The following is a 16,038-nucleotide window of genomic DNA, read 5'->3' on the forward strand; positions in this document are numbered from 1 at the left end:
GGCCAACTCCTCATCGCCACAAGTTCCCAGACTGTGGCTAATCTGATCTGATCCATTATTAGCAGCATTTTTCATCTTTACGGCCGAGCTAACAAGCCTTTGAGATCATTAAATAGCTGGGAATGTTCAAATCTCAAGCTAAGCACGAAGATGAGTGAAAGAGGGATCACGGAACATAAATCACTCCGCTCCCTGCATAGTTTTAACGTGCAGGGAGAGTCTTAAGCTGCAGGATCCGCGAGCAGGTCTCATGAGACAGAGGAAAGAAATTGCACGGCACGAGGCGATCTCTCAAGCAAATACTTTTATTTAATTTAAATCTGAAGCACATTCTGACTCTTGGGCAGAAGCAGGAGCAAAAGATGATTTATCACAGACGACTTGGAGCAAATACGAAAAAAAGGATTACTAAAGTCGTGTACTAAGAAGGAATAATGACTCTTTTCTCGTAGAAGGATCCAGGTGCTGGATTCGTCTATGAGCTGCAGGGAAACAACTTCATGAACCATTTGAAAAGCAAACAGTTACATGTAAAACCAACATGAATGCGCGACTGTAAAAGCTAAAGGACGGTGAGACGCTTTTGGTCACGGGGGGGTGGAGGGAGAGGTCAATGTGTTTGTTAACAGTGAAGGGGTCAAGGGTTAAGAGCTGGTAATCAGACAGAGTGTGAGTGATGGACGAGGTGGAATCAGAGGGGGAAGAACTCCAAGGAGCCGCACTGTTCAGCCTCTGGTGTGTGTGTGTGTGAGTGTGTGTGTTTGTGTGTCAGACTTGTTTGACACTAAGGGGACAAAACATTTATGAATCACATCACCGAACTGGTAAAGATAAAACCCACTTGAGGAAATATCCCTGCCAGACACTGAATGGACACACACTCCTGGCTGAGCCCCCGTCCTCCCACCTCCCTCCCACTTTTAGACACTTCCATCTTTCTTGGAGTCTCGGGGTCATCTGCCAGCGACCTGTTATCAATGGCCCGGCTTAGGCCTCCAGACAGCATTAATCTGTCATGATAAGTTTACATCTGCTCAAATTGCTCCGTCGGTACCTTGCGCTTCGTCCTAGTGCCGATTTGGGTCTGCGTTTCACTATTGTCTGTTTTCTAATCCGTGTGTGTGTGTGTGTGTATGGGAGCATCCATCCAAACTCCAGCCGCCCGGTCTCACTCTTCGTCCTCGTCTCACAGGTCGCACAGCCTCTCCTCTTCGTCCTCCAACAGACTCCTGAAATTCACAAACACACAGAAAGCAGGTGAACAGTCGTAGTTTACATGAGACACTGAAAACTGATATTTCTGGAGCTACTGACAAAATTACATCACATCGAAAAAAGAAAATTGTTTATCAACTAAAAAGAATTGATAGCACACAAACAAATAATCTTCAAAGTAAAGTTAAGAAGTCATACACGTTTGAAAAAAACTGAATTCATTAGAATTGCCAATTAAAGTATTTTTTTAAGCTGGATAATATTTGTCTTTTTTTCAAGACAGCAATTTACAATTTTTTCAGTAACAATGTATCTGCAGATTATTCTTACATTAGATTAACTAATTAATTATGTTTAGATAAGTTGGGTCTTAACTGTACAGAATCCCAAATAAAATAAATAGATAACTGAATACATGAATGTTTATATATTAGTAAACAGAGGTTTGATTAGTATATTTAAAGCCACACTCATATTTCAGACACACGGAACTGCAGAAACACTCTGTAAACACAACACTGACATTTCATCACATCTTAAGTTGATGTGGTGAACGAGCATTGACACGTTTGAGCAACATGATCATTTCTTAGAATCCTCTATGTGTCCACGTGAGGAATTTAAGTCTGACATTCCCTCTTCTTTCATCTCCACCGACTCCTGAAGGAAAGATCTGCCGCTAACTGTGTCTCTGTTTGGTGCGGGGCAGGTAGAGCGCAGTGACTTTTTAAAACAGCACAGTTGGTTTTTAAAGCAATTTCCCCGCAAACATGAGAAACATCTGCCTGCGGCATCTGGAAACACTAGTGATGAGAGCGGTGCGAGTGAACCAGCAGCGAGAGGTCACAACAAACCAAAACAACGAGCTGAAAGATGAAATAAACTTCATGGTGCTTCATTATTAATTTTTGATTATAGCTCCTTCATAAAAAACACCCATGATTCATCTACTGCTAAAAGAACACTTAACCAAAGTGCATGTTATGAGTTGAGCTACCTGTTTGCTGTGTCATGCAGCAGCGGGGGAAAAAACCCAGTGAATGAGTTGCAGTGCAACATGGTTCACATTAGCAGTGAGCAAAGCAGTGAGCATCTGCACAGAACTGCTCTGAGATGCTTTCACAGGCCATAAGACACCCGCTAATTGCAGCCTGGGGTCATTAAGGTCTGTTTTGCAGACAGTTTGCAACGGCACAGAGAGAATAAACAACCACCACCATTTTCATTTCTTATTCATGGTTTTAATCACGGATGACAAAACAACCAGTGAATAAAGAAAGGGAGGAGAGGAAAAAAAAGAAGTTGGCATCGACTGCGTGTCTTTCGTTTGCCTTAAATGTCTTTGGTACAGTCTCTTGTGTAGCGAGAGGGAATCGAAACTGTGGTGAATTTGGAAATGTGTGTAAGTGAGGGGTGGGGGTGGGGGGTGGGGTGCTGACATTAACAGGCTGGCGTGGAGACGAGCTGGCAGGAGCCCAGCACGCAGCGCTGACAGTGTGAGGTCCTCTTTGCCCATTCTAATGAGGTATTGTGAGGGTCTGAACTCAGGCCTGCAGCGGAGCCCCCTGGGGGCCGCATGCAGTCGGGTGGGCAGTGGAGGGCCGCCAGAGGAAGTCCATGGCAGCGGGATGAGAGGGCTGAAGTGCGTCAGTCCACATACCAGATGGTTGAACAACCTCAGTGAACGGAGCAAATGGTATGAAACGTCTTCAAGGTCACATATACAGGAAACTGCATCAGACGCAGAAGCCGTTTCCTGTGATGTCAGGCCTTTGTCTGATGACACAATATGAGATGCTTGGACTTATACAAAGAATCTTGCGGAAATACTCCCTGTATTATTCACAGTGATGCTTTTGTAGAGATTGTTGTTGAAGGACGGGGACAATGTCTTTCGCCCACTTCCATGTGTGTTTTCTTGTGTTTCTTATAATGAGCTCACGTGTAAAGAATTTCAAAAGTAAACAGCGTGGAGTTGATGTAAATCTAACAAATTTATCCTGGGATCATTATATGTGCTTTGCCTCTGACAGCTCATTCTCCTCGACAGGTTTACATAACGTGCAGCACTTTGTCGAGCACCATGGGCGACGTCTGTTTTCATTTCACCTCCTACCGCAGAAGATGGGAATCTACAGTTTTACAGTGCGTCAGTGAACGCCCAGGGTCTATAGGTTTTAATTGCAATCAGAAACTGCAGCAGCTTTAACAGGAGAAGACAAACTAATCAGTGAAGTCATAGGGATCAGTGTTTTTGTTGGAATGAGAAAACGGCATCTTGTCCATCAGACACAGTTAAACCATCCCTGCTCCACAGTGTTGTTTTATATAATCCTACAGACCCCCAGCCTCAACACAACTTGGACCCCACTGTCCCTTGGGCATCGCATGTCTCTGGTGTTATTGTATCACGCTGCACAAGACATAAGGTGTGTGGTAAAACCTTAGGTGTGTTTAAGAATAACAACTGCAGCTAAATCACATTAAAAATTATGAAGACACTTAAGATCAATGTAATCACTGTATTTACAACAGCTCTTCATTATTAAATTATGGTCTATTTTCCCAGATTGTCTTTAAATTAAAATGTAATCAAAGCTATAAGATAAGTCCCAGGACGTTCCACTCGAGATATTTTATCAGTTATAACTTTCTGACCTGTAGGCGACTATCTCCATGTCTCTGGCCATCTTCTCACTGAGCAGCTCCTTGTAGTCTTCACACTGCTCCTTCATCTGTACCTGGAAGTCGGTCTCCTGCTGCCGCATCTCATCCATGGTGAACTGGACAACACACACACACCAGAAGAGGTTAGTCCAAGTGTTAGTCCAGAAACTCTGGTCCATTATAGCCTAAGACTACAGTAATGAGTCCGCTCTCATACCTTCAAATCAGCAATCTCATCCATGTATGCAGCTTTCTTCATCTCCACCTCATCCTCCAGCTCCTCGTTACACTTCTCAAGCTCCACAAGCTCCTTTTGTAGCTCGGGAATCTACAGGAACACAAACAGCAGCAAGTATTCATTCAGATGAGCAAACTCAAGCAGATTACAAATTCTGCCCTGAGCCACGGCTCAGAGTCAACGAAGGGTTTGAACCTCAACACAATTTGTCCTGAAACTTGATTCCTGCATCAATTTGAAACAGAAAACTCTACGTCTCATTTCTTCCGTTCAACTTGTTATGGTGTTTGCTAACGTGCTAGCAACTGTTTATACGTCGAGAGGAAAGAGAGAAACATTAGCAGTGATTTGAGTCATCAGAAAACCACAAATCCACAAATAGTGAGAAAAGTATCTGGGTTTTCAGCTGCTACATCTGTGATGTTCGTCACTCTTGTTTACTGCAGATGGGATGATCTCCAAAACCCCAAACAGTGACTGAAAAGAGGATTCGTGTGCAGGCTCTCCACACAAAATGGATTTATCCATTTAACACACAAAAGCACAGAAATTGAGCTCTAACTAAACTTAATTAACACAAATAAACCGGGTTTCTTTACTTCGATCATAAACTACATGAGGAGTATCCCTCCTCTGGTCTGAGGCGGAGTCGTGCTGCCGTGAGTAATTACAGCAATCACACAAGTTCAACAATGAGATGTTGCAGGCAGATGGGGGATCCAGGCGGTCCTGCTCGTCACTCAGCGATCCGGCCAGTTACTACCCTTCGTCCGATGACGACTCCCCGACATGGTCAAGTCACTTAACTCGCACACTCCTCCGCTCTCCCTGCCATGATGAGTGAGGCCTGGCTGTGTTTGTGTGTAGTGGGAGTAGTTGTAGTGTACAACCCCATAAGTGCCTGCCCCATTATACTATGTATTTCTGCGTCCAGGCTGATTTCACTGCAATCTGTTTGTTTGGCCATGTTGCGTCTCAGTGAGAAACCAGACCCGAGGCATCCATCACAGCCGAGAGAGGAAACAGAGCAGATCAGGCCGAGCTGTCCATCCGTCAGGCGGGATCGGGCAGAACTGGGGCTTGTGTGTGCGCTGCTGTATTAGAGAGAGGTGGATGATGTTGGGAGAGTTGTGCTGTGGTTACAGAGGCGCTCTGTTTATTTAAAGAAGGTGGAGGCACAGCCACAGCCGCTGTAATGAGAACCAAACCACCATGTTTGTTACAGATGTGGTTAGGTGTCGGCTGTGGTCCGAAAACTAAGAGGAGGTCGTTTCTGTGTTGTTGAGTCACAGTTTCCCGATGCTTCGCTTGGCTGCGTCTTTCCTGCAAAGCACGGTTACTTCTGCAACATTTTTCAGAAAAATATCAGAAGAAGGTTTATTCCCTCTCTTCCGTTTGCAGAGGAAGCCTCCAGTCAGTGTGTGTGTGAGATGTTTTAAGGTGTTTATGATGCTGCAGCCGCTCTGAGAGACTGTGCTTAATAACTGAGGACACGGACAGTAATAAATCCTGTCTGAGCTGAAGTCGAGCCCTTCACATCTCCCGCTGAAAGTGTCCGCAGAGTAAACACTCTGGTCAGCACCGTCTGCCACACTGTTGCTCAGCTGTCACTCAGCTGCCCTCCACTCCCTGGGTCTATGCTGTGGGAAACCATTCATTCGCAGCATTACGTCTGATTTAGGAGCTGATGGCCGATGCAGAGCCGGTTGTGAGCTTTAAGACTCCTCTTCTCTGTGTCGGTAAAGAGGTGGGAAATGCATTATGGGAAGATGTGAATCTGTGGGTATCAGCTGAAGGGTTTAAATGATGTATAAACGAGACCATTAAGAGTCTGTACGCCTTTAAAAAAAAATGTATTATGTAATTTCGATCAACCACTCTCATGTCTGTAGAGTAAAGCTACTACAAGCTAACTTAGCTTAGCATAAAGCCTGGAAACAGCTTGAATTGTGATTTTAAAAACACTGAGATAAGAACTACCTAAAATGACAAAATTATTTTTTTTTATTAACGTGCACCAAACTTTTTAATTATGTCCTTGTCCCATCCACTAACATGGAGGAGGCAGGGTTTAAGACCTATACTGCAGCCAGCCACTAGCTGGCAATCTAAATATTTTGACGTCACTTTTGGAAGCCGTCATGTCGGGCATACAGTCTATGGTTTCCAGTCTTTGTGCTAAGCTAAGCTAAGCAGCTGCTGGCTGGTGGTATCAATCCTCTAATTTAACTCTCAGCAAAGACACTAATGAGGATTCTCAAAATGTATTTACACAAATGTGCACAGGACTCATTTGGAGACATTCGCATACTTCTTCTTTTACACATTTTTTGAGATATAGAAAATGTGCGAGACAGAAATCTCAGAGACAAAACAAGCTAATGCTAAATCTGTGTAATTTGAGTGAACTTAGCCTTTAAAGAGTCAACTCACCAGCATCTTCAGCTCACCGACGTCCTGTATCTTTGGCAAGTCTGTGACCTTTGACCCTACGGCAGCTCCCACTTCCAGTTGTTTTCGATCACCACCGCGGACTGCAGCAGAGGAGGCAGCTCCGCACTCGTACTGCGGAGACAGACGGAGAGGGATCAGTGATTTAGTGAAAGTTTTTCGGATGAAAACCTTTTAGTTTCAGTCTAACAGAGACCACGGAGGACAGTTCACTTTGACGGGGGAGCAAAGAGCAATCAGAGCCTCTCGTACGAGCGGATGGTTGAAGCTCTCCTTGTGTACAGCACATTCCTGATTAGATGGAACAAGTGCAGCCGAAATGAGCAACATGAGGGTGCACAGGTGTGTGGGAGTCCGCCAGCAATCACCATTACTGTTCAAACCCAATAGCAATCATTGCAGCATTGAGACAATTGCATCTCATAATGGAGGCCAGGCTCAGACAGGACGGTGTCCAGCTGGCGAGAGAAGAGAGGGAGGGAGACCGAGGGAGGGAGACCGAGGGAGAGAGAGTAAATAGAAATGGAGTTTAAGGGGGGACAAAAAACATAAATGCATCTAGACACACAATAATATATGAATATGCTGCTACCCATCAACCATGCCTCTATATGAAGGACACACACACAAACACATAAACCAGCATCCACTCCACTGCTGCCGAGGAGCCTGGGAAGGCGGCCAGCAGTCTGATTACAGCTCTGACCTCTGAACCACACAGACATCCTCGCCCCAGAGGAGGTCAGACCCACCGGAGCTATTGTCTGACCCCAATGCAGCACCTCTGCGCTTTGTAACACACACACACACACACACACACACACACACACGCACACGCACACGCACACACGCATTCTGTGCGGGTCCAGAATCGCAGCTCTGATTCTCAAGTTCTTCCCTCGTGTTGTGTTAAGAGGGAAAGAAAACAAGTGGGAGTATCGTGGTGTGATTTGTGAAAGCTGAGATTTACGCCTGAACCTGAACGGCCCGCTGCCGAGGGAGAGCGAGGGCAGTGTGATGAAAATAGGAGAGGTCAGGTGGTCAATAGGTGTCAGTGGTGTCCGTGTACGAGGGGGGGAGAACTATTCAGATGTTCTTTGACTTAATAAAATAATAGCAGCGGTTCATTGATTTCAATGATACTGCAGTAAAAGTCACGTATTAAAAATGCTAAAAGAAGCATCAGACTTAAATATGCACCAGAGAGTCTAAGAATAGCAGCAGATGAAAACGTCCGACATTGAGACTATAACAACAAACGTAAATGTCATATCTCCATCTTGTTTTCTACATAGTTTTCCACCTTCTGTGTTTCGACTGGTGTTTTTACTTCCATCATTTCTTTGTGCCCTTTTCTTCCATGATGGTTTAATGGCACCCAGCTGGAAAGTCCACACCACCAGCTGTTGATCTCGATGCACTCAACTCTTAATATTCACAACAGTAGTGGACAGAAATCCACATTAACTCCCATTTTCTTTTGTCCATTTCTGTAAATTTACCTAAAATTACACAATTTAGATTAAGATGTAAATCTGAATATAGACGTTTGAAAAACTAAAAAGGTCAACACTGGGTTTATCTTTAACTATGTATTTAACATGTATATACGTTTTTTAAATGAAAAATAAGAATAAGAAGGTAACGACTATAGCTGATAACAGATAGAATTACAAAACGGAAATAGTCCTAGGTCAAGTTCGTAAAGTAAAAATATAATTTCATCCCCTGGTGTGTATGTGAGTGCATCTTAAATCAGAAATAGAACCATGGGTCTAAAAATGTACACACACATGCTACAGTAAAGCATTTAGCCTCCAGTTCATGTCATGTTGATGGGTTTTATGGGACAGTGTGTGGTACCTGGAGACACTCAGCCAGCTGGCAGTAGAACTCCTTCACATCCAGGACCGGAGTCATGTCCGGGCTGCAGAATCCAAGAGCTGCAGCTGCTCCTGTGGTCCAGTCGGCTGGATCCAGCAGACTCTCCACCTCCTGCTCACACAGGCCACACATCAGTGGTGGAGAAATATTCAGAAACAGTGGTGGAATTTAAATCAGTATATTTAGTCAAACAGAGGATTTAAGTGCAGTCTTTGGTTTTTCCATTCTGTGCTATTTCAAACTTCTACTCCCCTTCATTTGCTTAAAGGTTCAGTGTGTAGAATTTAGTGACCTCTAGTGGTGCAGTTGTATGTTGCAGCTGAATACCCCTCACCTCATCCTCCCCTTCCAAACATTAAAGAGAACCTGTGATAACCTTCATTTTTCATAAAAACTCAAAAAGGTGTCTAGTTTGTCCAGTCTGGGCTACCGTAAAAAACATGGCGGCCTCTGTAGAGACACACTAGTGAAAGTAAAGAAGTACTTAAGCCATTTTGAATATCATAGTATTACACTGATGCATTGATATGTTATTTTACTGTTATATGCTCTCTGTGTACATTTTAATTTGTATTGCAACTAGTAACTAAAGTTGTCTCATAAATGTAATGGAGAAAAGATTTGTACATTTCCCTCTGAATTGTACGGCAGTAGAAGTATATAAATGGAAATATGTATAAGTACCTAAAAACAGCATGTGACGAGGTTAATTACCTTTCACCACAAAACCACTCCAGTACATTTTGATGTATTGGCACGTTCACTAAAGACCTCATCATGTATGTCTGCGGTTCCCAATATGTACAATATGGACATAAAAAAACCAGACATCCATTAGAAGGGAAATGAACTGTTACAGAGCTGCAGTGGCAGTCTGACGTTTTCCTCCCTCCCCTCCACCTTCATAACGACATGACTGTCGATTTGTCGGGGGGGGGGGGGACATGTGGAATCTGCAAGTGCTGATAATAACAACAGTTAATAAAACAAAGGGAACTTCTGTTTTCATTTGGTATTCAGCCGCATTTCCCGGACCGTGAGTTATCGAGCGTGTCCCAGAGGGAGTGTGTTAAACGGTGGGCAGCCCGGCTTTGCAGTGAAAAACACAGAGTGATGGAGCTGATGGTGGTTCAGCTGCCTCTCTCCTCCTCTCCCCGCCTGCAGCCTCCTGATGCTGGGCCCCGTCTGTCATCTCCTGGTGATGTGGAGAACACTGTGGACGCTGTGTGTGGGTACGCTACGGCCAGTGGTGTGTGTTGTATGTGGTTGGTTGCAAACATATGTTTTAAAAGGAGGAGTTCAACATTTTATGGGAACGTGCTTATTTGCTTTCTTGCCTCGAGTTTGATGAGAATATTGATGCTACTGTCATTTCTGTCTGTTGAATATAAAGTTGTTTTTTCTGACTAATTTCTTTCCTTGAATCATTTGCTTGAATTTAACCACTGGTCTGTTTGTGTGGATTAGACCCATAGGCCGTACATAAAGATGGATGACATGACAGCTCCCCAAAACGTCTCAATCGCCCCCTGGTGGCTGGCTCCAGTAGAGATCGTAAAATCCCACCTCCTGGTTAGTGGATGGGATATGTATCAAACCAAAGATTGTTTCTGTCATTTTAGGGTTGTTCTTATCACACTGATGTTTGTCCAAGGGGTCATTTTTCCTGTAAGTTTGGTTTCACATAGTTATTTGATGCTATAAAAAATGAGGGGAAACATGATTGACAGCAGATATTGACTAATGACTCTACACCACTGCACATTCTGGCTCGAGTGCAAAAGACTTCAATGTCCGTATGCAGGATATTTTGGCTTCATTTCTGGATAGTGGGAGAAAGAGGAGACGCGTCGTCCATCTTTACATACAGTCTATGACTCAACCAATTGGACAGACGTTAGTTGGAACTAGCAAGGGAAGGACACACTAAACACACGTGTGGTTGTGTGTTAGTTCATCATCTGGGATACATGCAAAACTGAAACATTTTTGACTTTGCATGGATGTCATCTTCTCATTGACTGTGTAAGTGTTAGCACCACGTCTAACATGCACTATAAATATAATTATGTTGGCATGGCTTCAAACTGGAATCAGAGAGAACCAACTTGTCTACCTCCAACTCCAAACGTCACTTATGAAATCCCTATATCCAGTTTGTTTTTATCTCTATAAAAAACAATGTTTAAAAATGGTAATTTGTGGTTTTATGGTGTCAACTATTCACGATTTCAGATTTTTTTACGTCCGTAGAAGCTCATTCCGTTTACCTCCCATATTGTGACAGACTGCTTAATAACTTCCTGCTTTTACACAAATTAAACAAATGTAGAGTGATTGTAGAGTAAATGTCTATCTGTTCAGTTAAGATGAACACAAAACAATAAAGATAGATTTATTCTGATGTAATATTATGTGTTTTATGTGATTTATGTTTTAACCCCCTCTGCCCATGTTTCTGTTGACATGGCTGAGTTTGGCTACAACTTTTCATCAAGGTGAGTGAGGTCATCACATCTGTGTGTGTCTAGACACGTCTCAACATTTCTCCGACACACCCATGTGTTTCTATGTGCTGCATATCGAGTCATTTTAAAAAGCCATTAACGGCTCCTTTTCGTCACACTGCAGAGATACATCTTCTCTCCCTCTCACCGTCTTGTGCCGGGCCTCCATGTTGGCCAGCTGCTCCTCGTAGATAGCCACTTGCTCCCTCAGCGCCAAACACTCTGCTGTCACAGCATCCACAACCTGCGAAGACAATCAAGTTACCAGAGGAACAGGGCAGAAAGCACAGAAGTTGAACTTAATTTGTGGAGGTGTCTGAGAGGAGCGCTCTGCAGCTCGGGACGTAAATCACACCACAGGTTGAAATGAAGTGAAAAAAAAAAAAAGTCTTTGTTTCCAACCCTGAACACCCATTTAATAAAAAAAAAAAATGATCAGCACCAGCAGATCCACCCTGTTTCAGTGAACAGCCAGAAGACACCGCAATGCAGAGGAAGGGGGAGGAGGAGGAGGAGGAGGAGGAAGATGAGACGGAGGCTAACTAGACACAAAAGCCCCGTCCACCGATGCATTCACCAGCAGGGGTTCTCAGCTCATCCACTCTTTTTAAAAGAACCAGATTAACTGGCATTGGATGCAATTACTGCGTTTACAGCTGAGCACATGCAGGGAGGGTTTGGGGGTGAAGGAGCGGAGCCTTGTTTAGAGGGTGGCAGGGTCCCTGATGGACAGCAGTGGGTAAAGTAGTCCGTCCTGCTGCTGTGTTCAAGGATCATTCAGCAGCGGGAGAGAGACTTGTTGTAAATCAAAGTCTGTACAACTTAAAAGCTGAATTCATTTATTTTTCTGCCACTTAGGGAGAACAGAACAAGCTGTAATCACAAAATGTCAACACCTCATAGTTACTTTGGCAAGAGCATTGGTCTAGTGGCCTAGTTTTTGCATCCAGGAGAGCAAATTAATGTTAATTGAGATTTGGGATTCTGTCCACCTGACCAATGTCCAATATTTACTTTCCTTTTAACTCTGAGGGACTAATCTGACTCTTTAACCTCTTAATGGAAAAAGTAAAAGATGTTTTGAGACTCGATGCAGCTGCACGTCTGTGTTTAACTCTCTAGAGGAGATCATGTTCAAAGTGCACCTCGTCATTTGAAGACATTGGCGCAACTTTAAGGTTCATCAATATATTCACCATCTGCTTTTCTGCCCAGATAAACCAAGTTATCGATTACCTCAAAGGAGGCATTAGTTTATTAGTCATGTAGTCAATAGTCAATTAGTCAATACTCAACTGATTTCACGAAATTTTGTGGAGGCGGGTGGGGAATGACCCAAGGAAGAACCCATTCACTTTTGGTGCAGATCCAGGTATTTCTTAACATTGTGACATAGGGCTGCAATTTTCAAAATTTTTGTTGATTTCTCAGAAAACTATTTGTGGATGTTGATGATGATGTGTGTGCAATTTGGTACAGATCCATATAAAAGTTGGGAACTAGTGAATTTAAATGTGGTTTCATGAGAGAACTCCTTGGCAGAAGAATGTACTCTACTGAGCCACATCCTAGTTCAACCAATACATTTTTCTGTGACCATTGTTTCCACCTTCAAGAGCATTTGGAGCCACTACATAAAAACTTGCTGGCCAATTCAAATATTCACTCCTTTGTACTCAAATCATGGAGAATAATGTTTAACTCAGTTGACTTGCTCGGCTGTTTTTCTGCCTCTGACATCTGGCGAAGCAAGAAAATGGCAGTGAGACAAGTCAGGGTGGAAATCTGTGGGTCTTGAGAAAGGATCGGAATTGGCAGGAGGAATGCAACACAATAGTCAGCAGTATAATTCAAAATAAACCAAATGTGCACTGCTTCATCACTGTCAGTCTTCTATTATGTTGGGAGAATTATTGTGGGTTGAGCTGTGTAGTACTCGCTCCTCTCCTCCGCTCTTCTTCCTCTACCTCCCTGCTGATTTCACACCGAGTCCTGTCACTCTACAGCTGCTTCCAATTCAGAACCAGAGGACGGAGCCAGCAGGAACATTACGGCACCGAATTACAGCCCTGTGTTGCATCTGTGAGGCAGAAATTAAACCCCCTCTCATCTGGACCGGCCTGGAGGGGGGATGGCCTCTGTCGTTTGTGAGGGACGGGGGGGGGGGGTTTGGGGAAGTTGGTGGCTCAGGTTACAGTGGGCCACCAGCCCAGACTGTGAGGCTGCTGCTGATCAAAACCTGTTGGGTGGAGATGCAGAGGAGCTGCTGTGTCTGAGATTCAACTACAGGAGGCCGAGGGGAGGAGGAGCAGAGAGGAGCTAGACAACACTGCCATCTAGTGCTTTAAAGGCAACGTCACAATAAGGGTCTGATGATGGACAGTGCAAACGTTGTTTTTCAAACTGATCACAAATACCTTTCATTATTTTACCTAAACTCCACCATTTAAATACTAAACCTGTACCAATGCATTCCGGCTTACACCAAAGAGGTTTTGGTCTGTTAGTTAACAGGATTACGCAAAACCTTGGTGGGAGGATGCGGTACGGGTCTGGAGAGAAACCATTAGAGTTTGGTACAGATCAAGGATTTATTTTCCAGTCTGATCTCTCCTCATCGGATTTTCCTTCCAATACGCCTTTATTCCATTTATGCTGATTATCTGTATTTTTATGATTTCTTTATTTCTGTCAAGCACATTGAACGACCTCTGTGTGTAATCATGGACAATACAAATACATCAGCCTTGCCTGAGGAGCAGCAGTCAGGGCTTTGCAGGACTGGAGGTACTGGCTGAGAAAAGGTAGAACTAGACTATATTCTTTTCTTTACAGTTAATGCTCCTCTAAAAAGAAGCTACAATTAAACAACAGTCAAACATGTCTTCCCTCCTCTCTCACTTCTCTCCTTCAGCCCAACCGGTCGACACACATTGAGTTGGGTTCTGCTGGATGTTTCTCCTCAATAAAAGTTTATTTTTCCTCAACCTTACTCGTAACATTGACAGAATGTTGTGATTTGGCACTAAGCAAATAAGATTGAATTAAATTTAAGAAGTAAATAGCAATATTGATCAGCATTTATATCATATCTTCTATTAAAGTAAACTAATATTGATCAGTGGGGCTCCGCTATAGATCTTAATGCTGTTCAGTGTTCATGTTACTAGAATCAATACGTGCAGGTTTAAAGCTTGTTGGGAAGTGATGGCACTTTGCTTTTCACTTTACAGTAAACCATTACATTTGCTTCCTATAACTTCAGTCGTCTCCTTCCATCACACGGTCAGATGCTACTGTCTTGACTGTGTTCACTACCTCAGCCACATCCTGTCGTTCTTGCTGGTAGAAGACTCTCTGCTGTGCCACCTCCTCGTAGCCGCTCTTCAGACACTCCAGCTCTTTGTGCAGCTCCTCGGTGTCGCACAGAATCTCGTCCTGCAGGGAGGGCGAGGACAGTGATGAGTCTTGACAGGGTCATAGATCAGCCTGGCCTGTCACTGTACAAGCTGAGGTAACTGAGACATGCAGCAGACACACCCAGCAGCTGCAGCAGCAACCTACCCTCTCCCTGCGCAGTCTCTCCACCACTGCATCCAGGCTGTAGTCAGGTTGAGCCACGGCGGAGGTGATGGAGGAGGAGGCGGCTGGGCGACTTCTCGGCTTCTCCTCGAGCTCCACAATCTGACATTCAAGCGCCTCATTCTCCTCCTCGAAACAACGAGCCTGCAGGGCAAACAGAAACAGAGGAAATGTATAAATATATATATATATAGATTCACTGCATCATTTACAGAGAACAGAGAGAGGACGCAGGTAAAACAAAGTGCTGACGTGTCACTGTTCCTCCTCACCAGCTCTATAAGGCCGACCAGGCGGTCGTTGAGGGCAGCGATGACGGTGCGGTCCTGGGCGAACCGGTTCAGACCCTCCTTGTTGAGAGACTTGGCAGCGACAAAGTCCAGCTTGTCACAGTCACAGTCGCACTTGTCGGCGGCCGCACGCCTGAGAGGAGAACAAAGAACACAGATAAATACTGCACTGAATACAAAGAAGAGTACACATGCATTCCTTAGGGGCTAGTAGAGCGGCCACACTTTACTTTAACTACCCCTATTTAACATTTATAACTATTTATATACTTCATAAAAAATGCTTTTGAACACACTATAATGTACGTGACAGTTTCAAGAGTTTATTAGATTACAGTATTACTACTAGAACTGTTAATATACTATGATTAATGATCTTAATATACTTAAGCTGCTACTTATAGGTACCACAGAATATAATACACATCCACCTGCTCGCAACCACATTATATTGTATTTTAAACCATGTATTTAGTAATAATAACAAATCTTTAAAGCACCTTTCCACAGACACTTTAAATATTTAAGGGGACAAAGACAAGGTGATATTAGACAGTTTGCATTTTGTCAGCTCATATGTAATAAAAAGGAGTTTTGAGTAGTTTTTTTAAAGTCCACAGGGATGTGGCATTTGCAAATTTATTATCGTCTGCTTTTAAATGTTAAAATATCAGAGTTTCTGCCTCAAGTACATATAAACCCTACGAATCACAACAGAAATAGTTACTTCTGCTCAGAAACATCTTATAATCTACATATTTTAAGTGGAACAACACTGTGACATGTCACTAACATTTAGAAATGATGTACAGATCTCTCGGGCAGAGTACAGACACTGACCTGACAGAGGCCCGATACTGCCCCGCACACGGCAAACTCAATCCTCCACTTCGACTCCACGTTTCCTCCTCAAACAGCCTCCGGTAAGAAGACACTCTGAGCATGGCCATGGCTTCAGACAGATTCAAACTGGACTACAACACAACAGGCATACAAGAGTCAGCAGGGTCCCCGCCGGGGTTTAATATTCACAAGGAATGAGAATGTATCACTGAGGCGATGGATCTCTCATCTGTCGCTGAGGAGACTAACTATAGCGTGAACATCAGCCGGCAACGATCTCACATGCACCTGAGGAGTGAGCCCCAAAACCCATCCAACAGTCGTTGTTTTTCTTAAGGAAGCAGTGACACGGACAAAAAGT

General features: G+C 43.7%; 1 protein-coding gene across 1 annotated transcript; it reads right to left on the reverse strand.

Moving 5' to 3' along the window:
- Window positions 1–289: 289 nt before the first annotated feature.
- Window positions 290–15,940, reverse strand: vimr2 (vimentin-related 2). Its single transcript, XM_035161872.1, has 10 exons — window positions 15,675–15,940; window positions 14,817–14,967; window positions 14,527–14,688; window positions 14,281–14,400; window positions 11,111–11,206; window positions 8,435–8,566; window positions 6,554–6,685; window positions 4,100–4,210; window positions 3,874–3,998; window positions 290–1,229 (listed from the first exon to the last, which is right to left on the reverse strand). Exons 1-10 carry the CDS (start codon window positions 15,782–15,784, stop codon window positions 1,187–1,189), a joined length of 1,182 nt encoding a protein of 393 aa, XP_035017763.1. The 5' UTR covers window positions 15,785–15,940; the 3' UTR covers window positions 290–1,186.
- Between the last annotated feature and the right edge of the window lie 98 nt (window positions 15,941–16,038).

The sequence above is a fragment of the Hippoglossus stenolepis genome, chromosome 7 (assembly GCF_022539355.2).
Source record: "Hippoglossus stenolepis isolate QCI-W04-F060 chromosome 7, HSTE1.2, whole genome shotgun sequence".
Classification (NCBI taxonomy): Eukaryota; Metazoa; Chordata; class Actinopteri; order Pleuronectiformes; family Pleuronectidae; genus Hippoglossus; species Hippoglossus stenolepis.

Bases quoted from the DNA above. Each gene is read 5' to 3' on its own strand.
- vimr2 (XM_035161872.1), bottom strand. From the start codon at position 15,784: ATGGCCATGCTCAGAGTGTCTTCTTACCGGAGGCTGTTTGAGGAGGAA. The intron at 14,968-15,674 runs GTCAGTGTCTGT...TTCTCCTCTCAG, and splicing joins CAGTATCGGGCCTCTGTCAG to GCGTGCGGCCGCCGACAAGT. The intron at 11,207-14,280 runs GTAGTGAACACA...TTGTCTTCGCAG, and splicing joins AACGACAGGATGTGGCTGAG to GTTGTGGATGCTGTGACAGC.